Below are 19,220 nucleotides of genomic sequence, written 5' to 3' on the forward strand. Positions count from 1 at the left end.
TTAGATACGGAGAACCTTCCGCTCATTGCTGCTGGAAGACACTGGGCAGTATTCCCAAGGGATGTGATGGCATTTTTCCAATACAGAGGTGGTTCGGAAAAAAGAAAAGACAGCCAGGGTTCTAGGCTGGCCTCACTGCAGCCTGGGTCGGGGACAGGGCAATGGAGTCGGGGATTCTGGAGGCCTGGGATGCCAGCAGGCTGGCCTCCGTGGAGTTGGGCTTTATCAACTCCTGCTCAAACCCTCTCGAGGCTCCCAGTCACCCCGGCCTAATTGCAAGACCAAACCCCTCCCTGGGGTTACCAAGGCCCCCCCCAAGACCTGCACTCTGCTGGCTTCTCCAGCTTCACCTGGAGTCACACTCCAACCCACTACACTGCTTTCTGTTTCTGGATGACACCATGTCCTCTGCACCCCCAGGCCTTTGCCCATGCTGTTACCTCTGCCTCAGATACTCTTCCTTCCCCTCTCCTTCGTCTCCCCTCCTCAGCCTTTCCTTCTCAGTACTTGGTCGCCTCCTCCAAAGCAAGGTCAGGTACCACCTGGGCTCCCTGTCACTTTGCTAGAGACTTCCTACTGTAACTGGTAGCTCATCAGCCTCCCTGCCAGACTGGGAGCCCCGGAGAGCAAGGGCTTTGCCTGTCTTGCTCAGTGCATGTATCCAGCACCCTGTCTGGCACACAGTGCTCAGGGAGGGTTTATGGAGGGGGGTGAGGGTTCCGGGCAGAGAGGAGAGTTAACTGAGAGGAGGTCAGCAGGTCTGGTTTCAGGAGGAGCAGACTCCCCCCTGCTGGAGAGCTCAGTATTGCTCAGGCATTAAGAACCAGAGCGCACAGTACAGAGACCTCGGTTCGAATCTCGCTCCTGCCACTAGCCCCAGGCAGGTTCCCTAACCTCACTGAGCCTCACTTCTCTCACCTGTCGGCTGGAGACAGGACCTTGGGGGCCCTGGTGGAGGGGAGCCGGCCGCGGTCAGCACTCACCAGGCTGACTCTCCTGTCCTCTCCCCGCATAGGTGACGGCCATGTCGGTGAGGCTGCGGTTCCTGTCCTCCGGGGACGCGGGGGCCGTGGGGGTCGTGGGCCGGAGCGCCTCCTTCGCCGGCTTCAGCAGCGCGCAGAGCCGGAGGCTCACGTAAGTTCTGCCCCGGCGGACGGTGCGGGGCTGGTGCGTCTTCTGCCGCCTGGGACCCGGAAGCTCGCCCTCAAGCGAAGTCTGCAGCCCAGCACAGTGTGTGCGCATGCGTGCGTGGGCAGGCGTACAAGCGTGTGCGTGCGTGCGTGCGTACGCGTGCGACACTGGGTGCGGGGAGAAACCTGTAATTTCCTTGAGACCCGAACGGGTATCATCTCAGTTGGTCCTGCAAGTCCGATCGGCCTGAGCTTATCAGACCCTCAGAGAAGTGGAGCTGCTCCCCAAGGTCACACAGCAAGGCAGGTTCAGCCCTGGAACTTAGCCTCCTGGGGTGGGGTTAGGATGGAATGTTCTTCCTGTTTGACAGAGTGGGACGTGGGGCCACCTATCCCAGCTCTGTGACCTGGGGCCAGTGACTTCACCTCCGAGTCTCGGTTTCCTCATCTGTGAAATGGGGATCATGAGTGTCCCTCCCCCACAGAGCTGTCAGGAGAATACAATGAGGTGACACATAGCAAGCAGCCAGCACAGGCTGGCGCTCGGCAGGTGCTTGTGGGAAATCCGTCAAGGGAGGTGCAGCAGCCTCTGCAGAGCTGGGCCTGGGGTCAGTGCAGACCCTCTAGACACGAGTTCATGGCTGCTCCATGTGTTTCCTCCAGCTGCAGGTAACCCCCAGGAGGGAGGGTCGTCTCCACTCCTGGGGGCCACCGCCTGGTCCTGCTAGTAGGCTTAGGGGGTGGGGCAGTCCTTCAGGCATTCTGAGGGGCCCACACACCTGCCTGTCGGAGCCAATGTGGTAGACAGGCAGGAATCCCAGCCAAGCAGGGCTCCAAGCCTGGTTGGTCAGTGAGTCAGTCAACAACCAGATCTCACCATAGCCCTCTCCTGCCTGAAGTCCGCACAGGTTCCCATTCACCTGGAATACAATCCAGTCCCCTCACACGGCCTAACAAATAGCTCCCTGTGATCTGGCTGGCTAGCCTTTTTTTTTTTTTTTTTTCATTTGACAGAGCACAAGCAGGGGGAGCAGCAGGCAGAGAGAGGGGGAGAAGCAGGCTCCCTGCTGAGCAGAGAGCCCAATGTGGGGCTCGATCCCAGGACCCCGGGATCACGACCTGAGCCAAAGGCAGACACTTAACCCTCTGCCACCCAGGCGCCCCAGGCCAGCCTCCTTTCTCATCCTCTGCTTTTGCCGTATGGACCTCTCTCCCCTCCAGGCCTTAGTGCAGGCAGTGCCCTCCACCTGGGCCTCTCTTCCCGCCCCTGTTTACCTGGCCAGTTGCTGCTTAATCTCCTTTGGGCCTTGGTTTCACTGCCATATCCTGGGGTGGACCACCTGAGCCCCAGACCAGGCCGTCCTACGGCTCCTCCCTGGGGTCCCACAGCTGCACGCTTGACCTCCAATGATGCCTGGTCCCTGAGGTCAGTCCCTCCCGGCTTGCCCTCTTGTCTCTTGGCTGCTTAGTTCCAGCATGTGCCTGGGAGGAGTGGCATCTCAGGGCTGCAATTCTGGAGTGTCCCAGTTGGACACACCCTTAGGAATCCCTAATTCATTCCACAAATATTTAAGGAGCACCTACTTGGCCCAGGCCCAGTCCCAGGCTCTGGGGACAGACCCAGGCCCTGCCTCCTGTCAGGGCAGCGAACAAGAAGCCAACTGTAATCAAGATGGATTCAGCCGGTGGCAAGTGCTGTGAGAGAATTAAAACGGGGCTGTGCGAGGGCAGCAGGGGTCTCAGAGGAGTACCTCAGTGGGGAAGCGGCACATTTAAGGCCAGAGAGAAAAGTTGCCTATTTCGTGCAGAAAGCGGGCAGTGCTGGGGAAGTCTTCCAGGTGGAGAAGGCAGCCAGTGCAAAGGTCCTGAGGTGGGGATGAGCTTTGCAGTGCAGAAAGGGGGTGTGTGGCTGTCTTGAGGGATAGAAGTGAGAGAGGGAACTGCAGGGCTTTGCGGGAGACGGTGAGGACATCTTCAGTGCAAGGGGAGCCTCTGAAGGGGCTGAAGCACCGGAAACGGAAATTCCCAGAGGGAGTGAGTGCCCAGTTCCCCCCCACTCCCAGCCTCCAAGAGGAGAAAATGTGGATACCATTGTGAGGAAGGCATACAGTAGGCACTCCATAAGTGCTGCTGGGAGGGGCTAAGTAAACTGGCCAGGGAATGATGATGTTCCTTGATGGAACCACTCCCCAGCTGCCTCTGCTGGGCTTCTTCAGGGCCCCCCACCCCATGGGGTCTGTAATCAGGGCTGCTAAGGACACTTGTGCGGGTCACCCAGGCAAGAGGACATCCAGCCATGCAACCCTCCCAAGCTCTGGGCCCTGGCGTGCAGCTGGTCCACCTGGCGGGGACCTTTCTCTAATTCACACAGAGGCACCCTGGGGACTTTGTTCGTGTGGTCTGGCAGTGGTGGGCAGTGGTGGTGGGGTTCCACAGACACTGCGGCCCAGGCCGGCTGCATGAGTGTGCCACGTGTGTGCTCACCAGGGCCCCGAACTCAGATGAAACGCTCTGTTCTTGCCTCCTTGAAATCCTTAATACGTTTTGAAAAAGGGGCCCCGCTTTTCTTTTGCACTGGGTCTTAGGAATTCTTGCCTGGTCCTGCCTGCAGCTCTCCCCCTGCCAGGCCTTTGGGGGCCTCTGGATTTCCTTTCATCCATGGGAATGTTCCAGCAGGCCCCAGTCAGGAGCTCTGCCCAGATAATGTCCCAAGGTGGGTCCCTGATCTCTTGCTGCCCCACTCTGGGATTTCTGGGGTCAGCACTCTGAGTGGGAAGAGGACAGAGGGGATCTGACCCTGTCCCATGAAGGCTCATTGGCCATCAGCAAGGACAAGATCACGTCCTGCAAGGCCTGCGTCCTGGTTCGAGAAAGGTGACCCTGATGGCCAGACCTCTCCTGGGGGCTCCTTCTCCTGGAGGATCCCCCACTCAGGGAATTCCAGAAAACTCCCAGCCTGGGTGGGTTCTGAGGTCCCTGAGTGACCACCATCTGGCCTCAGTCTCTTCGGCCCCCTTGCCCATGGGTGAGGAAAAAGCTGCCCATGAGGACAGGGAAGCAGCACAGGGAAGTTTTTAACTTCCTGTCTCTGTCCAACTCCCAGGAGTCTGGACCCTTGGCTCTGCGCCTGGATGGCCTAGATTGGGTTTCAGACCTCACCTTCTGGCCTTATTTCTCAGGTAATCCAACCAGGCTGCAGCACAGCCACATTGCCGAGGCAGGCAGGCAAAAATAACCTCAGATAGGAGAGCAGGAGATCGAGGCTCGTGGATGCCTTTTTTGTCCCCAACCCTCGCCCCTGTCCTGGCACCTGAAACCCCTTTGACTCTGGCCATGGCTTTTTATTCCATAACCAAAGAATTCACTTGAGGAAGTGATCTATCTGGTGGGGAAATTTTATACTAAGGTGTGAATGATGGCTATTACAAGGCCGTATCTACTACGTATATTATATATTATAACATAAGGCCATATGTAATAAGGTGGGGAGAGGAAGAAGGGGGCCAGGCCCTGATGCTGTCCCATTCTGCCCCAATTCACAGGCATGGCTGCTCTTAACCCCCTCCTGCCACTCCCCAGCCAGGTCAGCTCTCCCCCAGGCCGTCAGGAGGGCACCCCTCTGAGCTAGGAGCCACTGTCCTGGCCACCTTGGGCATCCCGCTGTTGGGATGGCTGGGGCATGTGGGGGTGAAAACTGAGCTATAGCCTTTGATTTTCGAGGCAAGGAGGCTGGAGAAAGAGGAGCGGTGAGGGGTGCAGACTCTGCGGCCAGAGGCAGTCACTGAACCCCTGTTTCCTTGACTGTAGAGAGGGCGACACCTCAGAGGCTTGTGTAAGGACAGGCTAGCCCTCGTGAGGCTTGACTGTTGTGTGTGCCCTGTGCATGTTACTCACCCCCTCTACCCACCCAGTGCCACCAGACGCGGGAGAAGAGGTTAGCTTACACCGCCAGCGCCCTGGGTCCTGGTCTGAGACGTGTGCGGTTGGTCCTATAATTGCCCCGTGGCCGCTCCCAGTCCCGCCTGCCTCCAGTTCCCACACCTGCAGCAGCTGTGCACCGAAGTGCGTGTCGACGACCCCAGGCAGAGGGACAGTCCCGGTGGCCTCACGTGAGGGCGGCGGCCACTGGGTGGCACGTGCCTGTCTGGAAGCTTGTCTGGGATGCCAGAGGCTGTTTCATATGGACTGAGTCCTCCCCGAGCTGGTAAAGCATCCGCCCCCAGAGGCTGCTCCCTCCCCCGGCAGCTGGGTCACCAGGCCAGACACGCAGCCTGATTTCGCCACCCGAAGGAGGCACAGGCGTCCAGCACTCAGAGCAGCCACCGCGCCCGCCCTGCGGAACCTCAGACAAGAGCCCTGAACTCAGAGCCTCCCCGGGAGCCAGGTAGATGGAAGCGGGGCCCGGCCAAGGGCACCTACCTCCTGGGGACTGTGGACCCCTGGGAGCTGGCAGGTGAGCAGGGCTCCTTGCCAACCCCGCCTGCCTGTCTGCCTCCCGCCCGCCCGCCGGCCAGGGCCCCTCGCCTGTCTGGAACCCTCCTCCCTGAAGGCAGCAGACCGGCCGTCTCTGCCTGCCCGGAGATGTCCGCTTTGTGCAGGGCCTGTTCCGAGAGGTGGGTGATGTGGCCTCAGGCAGGGTGAGGGAGGAGAGAGCACAGTCCCTTCGCGGCCTCCCAAAGTGTACCTTGACATATAACGTATGAATAACAGCAAAAGCAGGTAAGGGATGGGCAGTGGGGGTGTACCAGGCTTGGTGCCCAGGGCTGACTGGGGGGGCCTTCCCTGTTCACCCCCATGTCATTTTTTCATCCTGCTTTTATTTTTGCCCTCAGCACTAAGGACCATCTGGTGTTCATTATCTTACTTAACTCGGACACTTACACAGTGCTTACCCTTTGCCGGGCACCGCTCAAAGCCCTTTCCATTTCTTAACTCACGCGATTCTCACGTAGCCACCCTTTGTCTGGTGCCCATTTTACAGACGAGAAAACTGAGGCACAGAGAGGTTCAATAATTTGGCCAAGGTCACACAGCTTGTAAGTGGGGTTACCATAGAGACCGTGGCATCTAGCTCCAGAGCCTGCGCTGGCTGTCCCATGGTCCCCCGCCCAGCTGGCCTGGCAGCTCACAGACATGGGTTTTGTCTGTTTTGGTCACTGTTTTACCTCCAGCCCCTACAGTGGTGTTTGGTGTGCAGTCAGTGCTCAGGGAATATCTGTTGAATGAAGGACTGTCTCGTGACTGTACCATGGGGTACACACTCTTCTTACCCCCTTTTACACATCGGGAAACTGAGGCCCCAGTATGTTAGGTAATGGTGACCTCGGGTTGGGACTGGAACATGGGCGGCTGACCAGGAGCTTGTGTCTCACGAGACAGTATAGGCTCCCCAGGTTGGCGAGGCCCCCGATCCTCCCGGATCCGTCTTTGCGGCAATATCCTCCGGGACCCTGTTGTCAGTGCGCTCAGGCAGGGCCTGGCATCTCTATTTCCAGCTGCTGGTTTGTGATGTGCACAACCGCGGGTGGGGGGAGCGCAGCCAGAGGGGAGGCCGGGACGGCTCCTCTCTCTGGAGTCAGCAGCAGGTGTATGTGTGTGCACGCGTGTGCGTGTGCACGTGTGCGCACGTGTGTGTGGACCGTGCAGTGTCTGGCTGGGCTGGATCTATAGCCTGGCTGCCTGCTGAGCCTCCTGGGGTGCCTGCGAGCTCCTCTCAGACCTGCCGAGGGAGCTGGAGCTGTGTGCCGCTTGCCCCCTGCCTGGCTCTCCAGACCACAATCCTCCTCTCTTCCTGTGGACCGAGAGCCTTCGAGGGTGGGACCCGGGCCTCTTGGCTCCCATCACAGTGCCTGACTCAAGGAAAGCCCTGCTCTGTGAGTGTTTGAATGAATGCATGAGTCCGGGACCCTTGATCTGAGGTCTCAAAAGTGCAGGAAACTCTACAGGGCTCCCAGGGAGAGAGGCATACCTGGGTTTCCAGCAGGAGGGTGTCCCCCGAGTGGAGCCGATAGTGAATCCCCTCAGACAGTGGTCCTTGGACCAGCAGCATTGGCAGCACCTAGGAACGTGTTAGCAATGCAGATTCTCAGGCCAGACCCGGTGACCCCAAAACTGTGGTCGGAGGAGGGCTCAGTGACCTAAGCCTAGGTCCTCCAGGTGACCCTGAGGACCTGCTCCCAGACGGGTACTTCACCTCCCGGGCTGGGAATCTGCCCAGGTGTGGGTTTGGGTCCCAGCTCTGCCACCTACATGGTCCGGGGCAAGTGACTTCTCTGAGCCTGTTTCCCTAGCTTGCAACGGGGTTAAAATCAGTATTTATATAAAGCCCTTAGCAGGCACGGGAAGCCGTGGACACTCAGAGCGCACCTCTGTCCGTGCACCATCATTATGCTCCCCCGTTGTCGTCCTCGAGGTCTTTGAGGCTGGGGAGCTGACCGTCTACCCATCGTAAGTTCCCCCAGGCAGGGGGGACCCCCATATCCAGCTTCACCCGCATCTTCTTGCCCTGCTTCCATCAATCCTGGCTCCTTGCTGCGCTCCCACCGTCACACACAGACTGGATGGCTCCTCTCCTCCCTGGCTCACTCTGTCCCCCGACTCAGAACACCCTCCTGGGGCTGACCCCTCGTCCTGTTCTTCCTTTGAGGTCCAGCTGAGTGCCTTGGGTTCCCGGACGTCTCTGCTCTCTAGTCCCCACGTCACGCTGTATTTCCCTCGTTCCGTTCAGCTCAGGATTGACTGAGCACTACTGTTTTCCAGGCTGTGGGTGCAGGGAATGACACGGATAGGATGTGATGATTCTAACAGTGGCAAACACTTGCCAAGCACCGACTGCCTCCGTTGTGCCAGATGTCTGAGCTGCAGCTCCCCTCTCTGATTCAGGGTCTCCTGTTTCCCATGTAACAGAGAAGTAACTAGGCTCGGGTAATGGCATTATGGTAGAGGTGACGTTCCTTTGACAAAGAAACTCCCCCAAATACAGGGACTTAAATAAGACTGATTATTCTCCCTTGCACCCCTCCCCACCTCCCACTTTCGTGCATGCTCCCCCCCCACCTTTCTCTCTCTCTTTCTCCTCCCCCTCCCCCAACATTTCTCTCTCTCTCCCTGTTCTCCTCCCCCATCCCCGCACCACTCTCTTCCCCCCCCCCTTAGCCCTCCTTAGAGCACAGGTTGAAGCTGGCTCCTTAGCGCCCCTGAGAGGAAGACAGGGAGGGAGGAAGTTGGAAAGAAAGGCTAGCTGCTCCTTTAAGAAACTGACCCAGATGTTAGTTTGAGTGTCGTTTCCACCCTTGTTTCTTCCGTGAGAAGGGAGTCTGAAGCCGCACCTGGTGTAGGGGCATCTGGAAAACAGTGTCTTTAGAGGCTGAGCCTTTAGAGGATGGACTGAAGCGCGCCTGGTGGGGAGTGTGAAGCCGCTCTGGACTTGCACATAGTGGACAAGGCATAGGATCGTAGGACTCTAGAAGGGGCTCCGACGCCCGTGAAACCAGCCCTGTACTGTGACAAGGGTACCCGCACCCTGTACTACTGCAGTCAATCCTGAAACGCTGGTGTATCCCTCAAGGGCTGAGAGACACAGCTGTCACTGCCGGGAGATACCAGGTCTTAGGATCATTCAGTCCGCGCCCCCAACTCCAATAGGCTTAAGCAAAAAGAGAACCAACTGGCTCACGTAACTGAAATTCCATGGGCAGGTCTCGCTTCAGGCATAGCTGGATCCAGGAACTCATAGTCGTGTGGATTTGGCCCACCTCCACCCGCTTCTCCCTGCATTGGTTTCATTCTCCCTACATGATGCAAAGGACATGGCTGGCAGTTCCAGGTGTCTGTGCCCCCTGAATAGCAATGCCAGAAGAAAGAAACCTTTTCTTGCCTGTGACTTTGGAACCAAACTCCAGGCAGGGTTACTGGCCAGACTTGTGTCCCATGTCTCTCCCTGAGCCAGGGGAGTGGAGTCTGTTGACTAACCCAGCCCTGGGACATGTGTTTGCCTCCAAATGCCTGTGTATGTGTGTGCAGCTGTGTGTGTGTGTGTGTGTGTGTGTGTGTGTGTGTGTGTGTGGTGATTTGTTAGGCTAACTCCCTCCAAACCACTATATGAGTTAAAACCAGTATAAAGAGCAGAGTTAGGGAGGTGCCCCAGAGGACAGCAGAGGTGGTATTTCCAAAGGCAAGGGCCTGGATCCTGGGCAGACAAAGCCAACAGGTGCCCGGCTATGATCTGGCCACCTGACTTGTTTGCCTGTGTAGACAGAGCACACTGAGCAGAAAGCATTGGCCTTTGGGTGGCCTGAATGTATTTCTCACTGTGTTAGTTTCTCAGGTCAGGTTCTTTGTCTTTTTTTTATCTTCAAACGCAAGCCCTCATTTTGCAGATGAGGAAACTGAGGCCCGGAGGGTCTTTCCTGAGACCACACAGCTTGGTGGCGATGGGATGGGACTCAGCCAGGCCTCCTGACAGCCTGGGGTTTGACCTCTGATCCCAAAGTGCCTGCCCTCCGGGGAGGGCTCTGTCTAAGATCCCTGCTCTGACCCTCCTCCCTTCTCACAGGAAGTCCATCCACGGGAACTCCGTGAGGTCTCGAATGCCTGCAAAAGCCTCCAAGATGTACGGCACGCTGCGGAAGGGGTCTGTCTGCCCGGACCCCAAGCCGCAGCAAGTAAAGAAGATCTTTGAAGCCCTCAAGAGAGGCCTCAAGTAAGGACCCCGTTTGTTGCCCTTAAAATGTGTGTTCTCTGTCCTCACTCGCTTCTCCTCCGGGCCCCTTCCTGAAGAACGCGGTTGCGTCTTATCTGTAAGAGGCCGCATAGGGAGCCAGCTCCTGCCTATTATTTGTGTCCTGGGTGCAGCTCCACACTCGGGCCTGTCCTTGGGCTCTAGGGGCGCAGTGCAGGCTGCCGGAGGACCCTGGTCTCATGGAGCTTATGGTGTAGACGGGAGACAGCAACGAGGGAGGGACACGATCAATAACGTAACTCCCGGCAGCCCTGAGTGCAGTGAGGAAGGTGATGGGGAGGCAGCATGTGGAAGGCCTATCAGACAGAGTGACCGGGGAGACTCACCGAGGAGCTCCAGATGGTTGTGTTGGCCTCTGGGAGATAAGCATCCCTGGCAGAGGGAACAGCACAGGCAAAGGCCCTGAGGTAGAAGTGTGTAGGACAGGAGGCCAGGGTGGCTGGATGTGAGTGAAGGAGAGTTGGACTGGTTAGCTGGGCAGAGGCCGGGACAAGAAGATTCAGTCACTCCCGCCACATCTTTTGGTTGAAGGCTTATGGAGCGCTAGGCACAGGGCGTGGGAGTGAGCCACACACAGAAACCCCTGCTGCCATGGGGCTTCCTAACGGGAGACAGACAGACAATAAACAAAATACAGAGTAAGTCAGGTGGTGGCAAATACCGTGGAGGAAAACAAATTAGGGTAAGAAGGCTTGGGGCTGATTTTAAATAAGGGGTTCAAGGAAGTCCTCATTCAGGAGGTGACATTTGAGCAAAAATCTAAAGGGGTGAAGGAGTGAGCCCACCAGATAATGGAAAAAAACATTCTAGGCCAAGGAAGCCACATGTGCAAAGGCCCTGGGGCAGGAGCATGATTAGAACATTAGGAGCTCAGTGAGCAGGCCAGCTTGGGAGCTGAGAGAGGGAGGGAGGGGTGAGGAGGTCTGGGGGATGTTGGGGACCAGATCATGTGGGGCCTTGTGAGCACACAGCATTCACTCTGGGGGAGGGCTGGGAGCCACGGAGGATTCCACGTGGGGGAAGGACGTGATCTGAGTTTGGTTTTAATAAGATCCTTCTGGCTGTATGTGGAGAATGGACTGCAGGGGGCCAGGGCAGAAGAGGGGGGAGGCCGGTGAGAAGGTGACTGCAAGGGCCCAGGCGGGAGACGATAGTGGACTTGGCCAGGTGGCAGCTGGGCGGTCAGGGCACAGGGTCAGTTTCAGGATACATTTTGACGGTGGAACAGAGAGGATTTACTGAGGGAGGGGCTGGGGGTGAAGAGGGATTTGAAAGGAGGTAGTCGGGGCACAAACCTGAGATTCACAGGAGAGGTCAGGGCCCTGGCTTAAGCGTAGTGTTGCCCCAAGAGCAAGTCACATGGAGGGGCTGCTACCAGTAGCCTCTCAAGCCTGGACGCGCAGTTCAGGGTCCTTCTGGCTCCCAGCAGCCACCTGCTGCTGTCCCAGCCCCGCCCCCACCCACCCCTTCTCCACCTGCCGCCAGGCTCTGCTCAAGTCTCTCCCATGGCTCCCTACTGCCCTTGGGAGGGCATTCAGGGTCCTTTCTGACCTTCAACCTTTCTAGACTTTTCTTCTATTATTCACTCTCCATCCTCACCGGTTCCCCCGAATGTGCCATCTCCCTCCATATGCCTGTGCCGTGGCTCTCCTGAGCGGCTCCTGGGCGGTGGGGAGTCTCCGCAGGCTGCCAGTCGCCCATATCCCTGGATCAGCACACATGCACAGTTTCTGAATCAAACGCTGCTCCTTCCCGCTGGGATGCCTGTCCTGCTCTTCGTGCCTCACTGATTAATAATAATAACAGCAGCAGCTGTGGCTCGTTTGGGGCTTTGTACACATCACGTCCTTGAACCCCTGAAGAACGCTACCAGAGAATCTCCTAACCTCCTCCCCTCCTCAGGAGAGGAAACTGAGTCCCAAAGTTGGAAGCAACTTGTCCAGGGTCCCACAGCCAGGAAGCAGGGAGTGGGGTTCCAGGGCCAGTGCCCACCTGCCCTCTGTTCCCCCCTCCTCCTGGGGTTAAGGGTAAATGTCGCCTCCCTCACTTGCCAGGTCCTGACTCCTGCCCAGGGGGCATCTGTCGCCCTCCGCCCACGATGCACACTGCATGCCTGGCCCAGTGCTGGTGCGGAGTGGGAGCTGGGGTGTGTGCCTGAGCCTATCTTTAAGCGGCTCATCTCTCAGGACTGCTTCTGCTGAGTCCTAAGGACCACACATTTGGGACTTGTCTGGGCTCACTCAACAGCATCCCCTTCTACCCGGGGAGCCCAACCCCTAAGTGAGCAGTGGCCTGGCAGATGGTGGTGTAAGTGGGCCCAGAGAGGGTGAGTCCCCTTCCTGGGGTGGTCCAGTAAATCTGTGATGAAGCAGGATGGGGCCTCACCCTGGCCCCCAAGTCCAGACCTCAGGTTTTAGGTCTAAGGCGCTTTAGCTGGAAAAGAACATGAAAGGTCCCCTCCAGGCCCACAGCGTTCTCTGTGCTTCCCAGGATGGGTCTTCCAGCCCCTCTCTGGTCTTTGGTCCTAAACATGTAGACAGCAGGATGGCCTGCCTTTGTCGGTGAGGGAGGCGTGCTCTTGCTGACCTCCGCATGGGCTGGGGCGAAGAGAATGGAGATGACTGCCTGGTTTAGATCTGGGTTCGGCCTCTTCCCTGCTGTGACTCTGGGCGGAGTTACTTGCCAATTTTGAGGGTCAGTTTGCCCATCTCTAAAATGGGTATAATAACAGTAAAACCTGCTTGTGCGGCTATTTGGTGAATTAATGGAGAGATTGTGCCCTCAGCATGTGGGGTCTGGAGCCTGACCGAGCTGGGGCCAGGCTTCCAGTGGGCGGAATGGCTCTGCCCCTAGGACCGCTGACCCCGCTGAGAACCACCGCCGTTCCTGCTGGCAGCTGTGGCTGCCTCCACTCCAGAACACTGGTCATCTGGCAGTTTCTTTTCCTTTTCTTGTTCCTTGGCAAACTCCTCTTCCTCGTTGTCCTCGCAGGGAGTATCTGTGCGTCCAGCAGGCCGAGCTGGACTACCTGTCAGGTCGCCACAAGGACACCCGCAGGAATTCAAGGCTGGTGAGACCTCTCCCTGCCCCTTCCCACCCAAGCAGCCTTGGTGGGGTGCAAAAATGGACTCTCCCTCACCCCCCTGCCCACATCAAGGGTGTAAATCTCAGTCTCAGAGCTCAGAGGCCTAAGGAATGGACTGTTTTATTTTGGGATGAACTCACCTCACTTGGCCCCTGAGAGATCTAACCTCACAGACAGTTAGAAACTTCTACCCTCCTTCCCCCTACTCTCCTGCCCCCCTCCCCCTCCCCCTCACGGTCCAGCACTTCACCTCCACTCTGGCTCTAGAAGTAACCGTACGGTAGGCCAGCGTATGAAGGCTCCTGCGGTCTCGCTGCTCCCATTTCATAGGTGGGCACGCGGAGGTGTGGGAAGGGGTGGCCACGCTGGGGACCTGGGGTCCTGTCTCCCTGGATGCTGCCGCTTCTCAGCTTCCTGTGCAGTTTTTCTTCCTTCCAGGAAAAGGCTTGAGAACTTTCTTATTTCTCTATAGCTTACGTGGAGTCTTAATTTCACAAGTGCACACGTACAATTTCTTATAAATGCATATGTGGGAAAACAGACACTTTAGGGGGGATTTAACCCACCTTTCCTTTTGCTTGACACCCCCTCCTCCCCAGTCTTCAGTGTCCCACCCTATTTAACCCCTGAGGACAATCTAGCATTTCTCTTTCCCTATTTTTCTCCCTGGTCACATAAACACACAAACGCGGACAGAAGGTTTCGGTCAACAGTCGTCTTAGAAAGATGAAGTTGCAACTTACCACTGTCGCACGTCCCGCTCTCTCTCTAGCGAATCTCTGACTTCGTGGAAAATCCTCCCGGGTCAGGCAGGGTGATTCAAGCTACGTGGGCAACCGACGGCCCGTTTGGAAATAGTTTCTCTGCACGCAGCCGTGGCTGACACTGCCGTGCTGTGCGTGGCTGCGTGCAGACCACGCGGCAGAGACCACGCGGCCCCCAAGGCCAAAAGTAGTTACTCTCTGGCCCTTCATACGGTCTGCCCAGTTGATATGTTCTTTTCGTTGGCTGCCCCCTGGCCCCTGGCGTGGCTGGACCCGTCTGGATCTGCATTTTCCCAAGCCTGAACCCCTCCCTGGGGTGGGGGTACCCTCCCTCAGTTCTTCTGGCCAAAATCACCCCTTAATCAATCAGACCGCAACGGTCCCCATTTTGTTGAGGGCTTACCTCGTCCTTGTCATGGCAACCCTATGGGGTGGGTGTATGTGCAATGGCCACCCCATTTTACACAAGGAGACAGAGGCTCAGAGATGTGGGGTAACTGGCCTGGGACACACAGCTGGGAAACAGAGTCAGGCTGAGAATGGCCTCAACCCAGAGCGCACGTGTGTATCGCTCTTCCCCCGGGGTTTTGGACCAGGCCACTGACTGCAGGCCGCGCAGGAGGGCGTGGCTGCTGGCTTTCTGTCACCTGAGTTCAGGTGCCCCTGGGATGTAGCCTCATGGGTCTCGGAGGAGCACCTGGAGCCCTAATACCCCGTCCCTCCCCCCCTTCTTCTCCCTCACAGGCTTTCTATTATGACTTGGACAAGGTGAGTGTGACTTTTTGTCTGCAGAGCCGTAAGTGGGCCAGGGCTGGGCCCTGCTGGGAGAGGGACCAATGTCGTTGCTCGCATTTCGTCCCTCGGGCCATCCTGCAGGAGGGATACCTGGGTTTCCTCCCTACTTTACAAATGGGGGAAAAGGTTCAATGATGCGTTCAATGATGAGCCTTTCTTGAGGATGGTGAGGGGCTGGCCCGGCTTTGAGCCAAGTTCTGTGTGTTAGGACCTGGAGGAGGGGGCTGGGGCTGGGGGCTGGGGGGTGGCCCAGGCTACTTTTAAAGCACCTTCTGTTTTTCCGGGAGAAGCAAACGCGCTCTGTGGAAAGGCACATCCGGAAGATGGAGTTTCACATCAGCAAGGTCAGCCTGCCTCCCGGAGGTCACGGGTAGGGCAGGGGCGTGCTGGAGCGCCTGTGGGTTAGCAGGGGAGAGGCTGAGGAGGAGCAGGGACTGCAGGGGCTCGGCCCTGAGGTGGGAGTCGGGGGAGGGGGCGCTGGGGTCCCCAGGAGTGTGGGGTTTAAATGGAAAGACCTCATGCTCCATCTTATAGGGCGAGAAGGCAGAGTCCAACCAGCCCATTGCAGAGATGGGAGAGTAGAGGCCCAGAGAGGGACAAGGATGGGCCCAAGGTCACAGAGCAAGTCCTTTAAGCTTTATACTCTGCCAGCTCTTCCACGACCTCGCTTTGCTCTCCTGGTGGCCCAGGGGCTGGGCAGGGTGTCACAAACCCACCTCCCCTGTTTTACAGCCCAAAAGTTGGGCAGGGAGAGGGGAAGTGATGCGTGCACCCATGCAGTTCACTAGTGTTTACCGCATGCTGTGTGTCGGCTGCTGCCAGGCGCTGGGGATACAGAGCGGATGAGCAATGTGGTCCCTGACCCGGGCTCGCGTTCATGGGGACCCAGGACCGCTAGCCCAGTAGCGCAGGGCTGTGTGGCCGCTCGTGGGGGTGAGCATGTCAGGCAGGCCCGGGGCCCTGAGCCTCGGCACGGACAGCGTCCACCAGCACGCGCGTGCGGCCTCTGCAGGTGGAGGAACTCTTCGAGGGTTACTGTCTCCAGTGCCGCCTGCGGGACGGTGCCTCCAACATGCAGAGAGCCTTCTCCAGGTGCCCGCCCAGCCGTGCCTCCCGAGAGAGCCTGCAGGAGCTGGGCCGCAGCCTGCAGGAGTGCACCGAGGTGGGTGGGCAGTGGGGGCCGCGGAGGGCAGCCTGTGCGGGGCGGGGGGGGGGGGCGCTGGAACCCGAGGAAGCATCCCTCTCTGCCCCCGGGCCTCTGGCTGGCAGGATCTGCATGCCCCCTCCCCCCACCTCACCTAGCCCGGGGCTGGGCGGTGAGCCACCTTGTGTGGGGCTTTGCAGGACATGTGGCTCATTGAGGGGGCCCTGGAGGTTCACCTGGGAGAGTTCCACATCAGGATGAAAGGTAACAGAGCTGAGAGCGGGTGGGCAGAAGGCGGCTTGGGGGGGGCCCCAGGCCTTCTTGGGGGCCCCGGGACTTCTGCTGAGGGTGGGGGTTTGGTCAGGATCCCAGGGGTCCCGGCAAAACCTTGGGTTTCCACTCATGGGATTTGTGACCTCAGCCGAGTCCCGTCCCCTGAGTTGGACACGAGGGCCCAGTCCTGTCCACTGTCCATCCTGATGATTTATCCCTCCCTGAAGCGGACCCCCTCTTGGGCAGGGGATCCCCCAGTGAGGGCCTGTGGTCCATGGGGCAGGGGCAGAACAGGCCAGAGAGGAGATGAGCCCGTCTCTGTGTTCCAGGCTTGGTGGGCTACGCACGCCTCTGTCCCGGAGACCAGTATGAGGTATGGCCACCTCCACTGTCAGGCCTCAGGGTCCCCCACCAGGCCTTTGGGGGTTGGGAGCTGCTGGGAACCAGGGTCCCAGCCGGGTTTCTGTCTCCACCCACCCCTGGCCAGCAGGGAGGGCCCCCAGGCAGGTGGCAAGGGGGAGTGCCTACCTGGGGCAGCTGACCTAGCCCTCGTTGGACCGTGCCCACAGGTGCTCATGCGCCTGGGCCGCCAGCGCTGGAAGCTGAAGGGCCGGATCGAGTCAGACGACAGCCAGACCTGGGAGGAGGAGGAGAAGGCCTTCATCCCCACCCTGCACGAGAACTTCGAGATCAAAGTGGGTGGGGCCTGGGAGGCGGGGCGGGGCCGGGGTGTGCAGGGGCTCAGCTCAGACACCATCCACAACTCCCACCCCCCAGGTGACAGAGCTGAGGGGCCTGAGTTCACTGGCAGTGGGCTCGGTGACGTGCGACATCACTGACTTCTTCACGACCAGGCCGCAGGTGATCGTGGTGGACATCACAGAGCTGGGCACCATCAAGCTGCAGCTGGAGGTGCTGTGGAAGTGAGTGGGGGCCACCGCCTTCTGGGGTCCTGAGGCCCCTGCCCAAGGCCAGCCCCAAACTCCCACCCACAGGACTCCCGCCTGGAGTGGAGAGATGAGGGGCCTCCCTGGCTCCCCCTGGTGGTCTGACCGCACCCTAGCGCCCATTCGTGAGCGCGCCCGCGCTCCTTCTGCCCCACAGATAGTCTGGAACCCAGACTTCTTTGTGGCCTCTGTCCACCCCACCTTCCCCGCCCCTCTGAGTTCCAATTCCCTTCTCACAACTAAAGACCCGTGCCGGCCAGAGCCCTTACCAGGGGCCTCCTGGGCTGGGGTGCATGGAGGAGCCTGGCCTCTGCCCAGGAGGGGTCTCCTTACTGCTCCCACCACCTCCTTTCCCACTGGCCCCTGCCGTCCAGCAGGTGCAGCCCGAGCAGTCACTTAGCCCCCCTGGACCACAGACTCCACGGATGGGGGACACTCGTGAAAACAACCACTTCCCCGGGGGTGAGGGGCTCTCCATCAGGCATCGCAGGGGACCAGGGGGGGACGCCCGTCCGGGGCGGCTGACTCATCACCTTCTTGGGCCATTCCATGAATGCTAGTGGTCTCCGCAGGCTTTGTAGTTTGCTCTTCCTCCAAATGAAACCTGTTTCAAGAGAATTCTCTTTGCCCCCCAAGGCAGCAGGACCTAAGGGCTGAAACATGCTTCCTCTGTTCTGGTGCTTGCTCTGACCGGTTGGGGCCAGTCTCTTCTTTCTGGGGTGGGCGTTGGAGCCCGGGGTCACTGGATGCTGCCCTCTCCCCAGTGAGCTGGGTGAATTGGAGCGAATGAGTCCCTGCAGCCTCAGTGTCTTCATCTGTCTGGGGGCGCTGAGCACACTTCTTCCCCGGGAGGCCCCTCAAGTCTATAGGGTGGTGGGCAGCCCCGTGCTGTCCAGCTGGAGGCCAGGCAAATGCAAGGCCGCAGGCATCCCGTGGCCTGCAGCTGCCCTAGGCAGGCAGGGGAGGCTTCCCAGGAGGTGCCTGCAGTGTCTGGGCCCCGCGGAGCGAGAGCCAGGCCTTTGTGCAAAGGAGAGCGAGCAGGTTTCGGTGGGGCGGGGAGGTTGCCCAGACCTGGCTCCCCAAGCAGGCTCAGTGAGGGCCCAGCTGAGCTCCACTTGCCCTGTGTTTCACATGTTCCCTTTGGAGTCCCAGCTTTACCTGTGACCAGGACCGACAGAGGTCCTTTGATAGATAATGGCGCCCCTTTACAGATGAGGACGAGAGGGGTGGTGACATTGTTGACCCAGGAAATGGCAGAACTGAGTGTCCATTGTGCCTCTGCTGAGCTTCTGAGGGGACCTCTAAAGGGGGTCCCATTCACATGAGTGGTGGCCGATGGCTGCCCCTTGCCCTCTGGCTCAGAGCACTCAGGGTGGTGGAAGTCTGAGTTCCCAAGGGGGTTGAGAATGTGCACCTAGAGTCCCCAGGCTGTGCCTGTGACCCCAGGCCAGGGCCCCACCAAGCCTCCATCCCTCTTATAAGTCCCCCGGGTCTGGTCTGTGCTCCGGTGTCCTCCCAGGCATTGCTGACACCCTGCCCTTCTGCTCTCTCCTCCAGCCCGTTTGATACTGAGAGCTTCCTGATGTCACCCAGCCCCATAGGCAAGTTCTCCATGGGCAGCAGGAAGGGCTCCTTGTACAACTGGACACCCCCAAGCACCCCCAGCTTCCGAGAGAGGTATTACCTGGTGAGTGAGCGGGGGCAGGGATGCTGCGGTCACGCTGGGGTTGCAGACTGCGGCAGCTCCCCAGGGGCCAGCATGCGGGGCTGGGCAGAGCAGCCTGGCGCCTCCGGGGGTAGCAAGCTCTGGACTCAGCCTCCCTTGTTTTGGGGTCAACCTGCATGGTTTTCGGTACTTTTTCTTCCTCACTGTCAACCCTCCATTCTGGGGGCCTCTGGACTTGGTTCTGGGCTTGGCTGGTTCTCCTGGATGTCTGGAATTGGGGTTCTCTGGATGGTTCTACCACTCCCGCCATAGCCTTGGCCTCCAATTTATTTGTTTTAAAATTAAATTTAATTTGTTTCTCGTAATACCTTGACGCAGTGCACAGTAAAACATCTCTTTCCCGTGACCTCGAGAGATCTAGGTTCTTTCCTTAGTGCCAACTATTGTTGTCAACTTCTTCCATATTTTGGCCTGACATACTTTTTTAACGGAATTAAAAAAAAAAAAATCACATCTGTCCCAGAGCATGGACTTGGTAGCCACACAAGTGGGGGTCAAATTCTGCTTATGCCTCTCCCCTGCTGTGTGACCTTGGGCAAGTCACTCAACCTCTCTGGCCGTCAATTTCTGTATCAGAGAACTGAAAACAACAGCATCACTCGGTGGGAGCTTGCAA

The 19,220-nt window shown here is 58.5% G+C and overlaps 1 protein-coding gene across 4 annotated transcripts in view; it reads left to right on the top strand.

The window, feature by feature from the left end:
- The window catches only part of RIPOR3 (RIPOR family member 3), a 74,372-nt gene that overhangs the window by 43,318 nt on the left and 11,834 nt on the right, over window positions 1-19,220 (top strand). For 3 of the 4 annotated variants that reach the window (XM_044385901.3, XM_048222113.2, XM_026503725.4), the window contains 11 exons: window positions 1,016-1,134; window positions 9,685-9,831; window positions 12,862-12,940; window positions 14,464-14,487; window positions 14,805-14,858; window positions 15,527-15,676; window positions 15,859-15,922; window positions 16,261-16,304; window positions 16,501-16,626; window positions 16,709-16,854; window positions 18,436-18,565. In XM_044385901.3, coding sequence (XP_044241836.2) covers window positions 1,016-1,134; window positions 9,685-9,831; window positions 12,862-12,940; window positions 14,464-14,487; window positions 14,805-14,858; window positions 15,527-15,676; window positions 15,859-15,922; window positions 16,261-16,304; window positions 16,501-16,626; window positions 16,709-16,854; window positions 18,436-18,565 — 1,083 coding nt within the window. The remainder of the gene's footprint in view (window positions 1-1,015; window positions 1,135-9,684; window positions 9,832-12,861; window positions 12,941-14,463; window positions 14,488-14,804; window positions 14,859-15,526; window positions 15,677-15,858; window positions 15,923-16,260; window positions 16,305-16,500; window positions 16,627-16,708; window positions 16,855-18,435; window positions 18,566-19,220) is intronic. The other variant, XM_044385900.3, reaches the window with a different exon arrangement.

Source organism: Ursus arctos, unplaced genomic scaffold, assembly GCF_023065955.2.
Source record: "Ursus arctos isolate Adak ecotype North America unplaced genomic scaffold, UrsArc2.0 scaffold_16, whole genome shotgun sequence".
NCBI lineage: Eukaryota > Metazoa > Chordata > Mammalia > Carnivora > Ursidae > Ursus > Ursus arctos.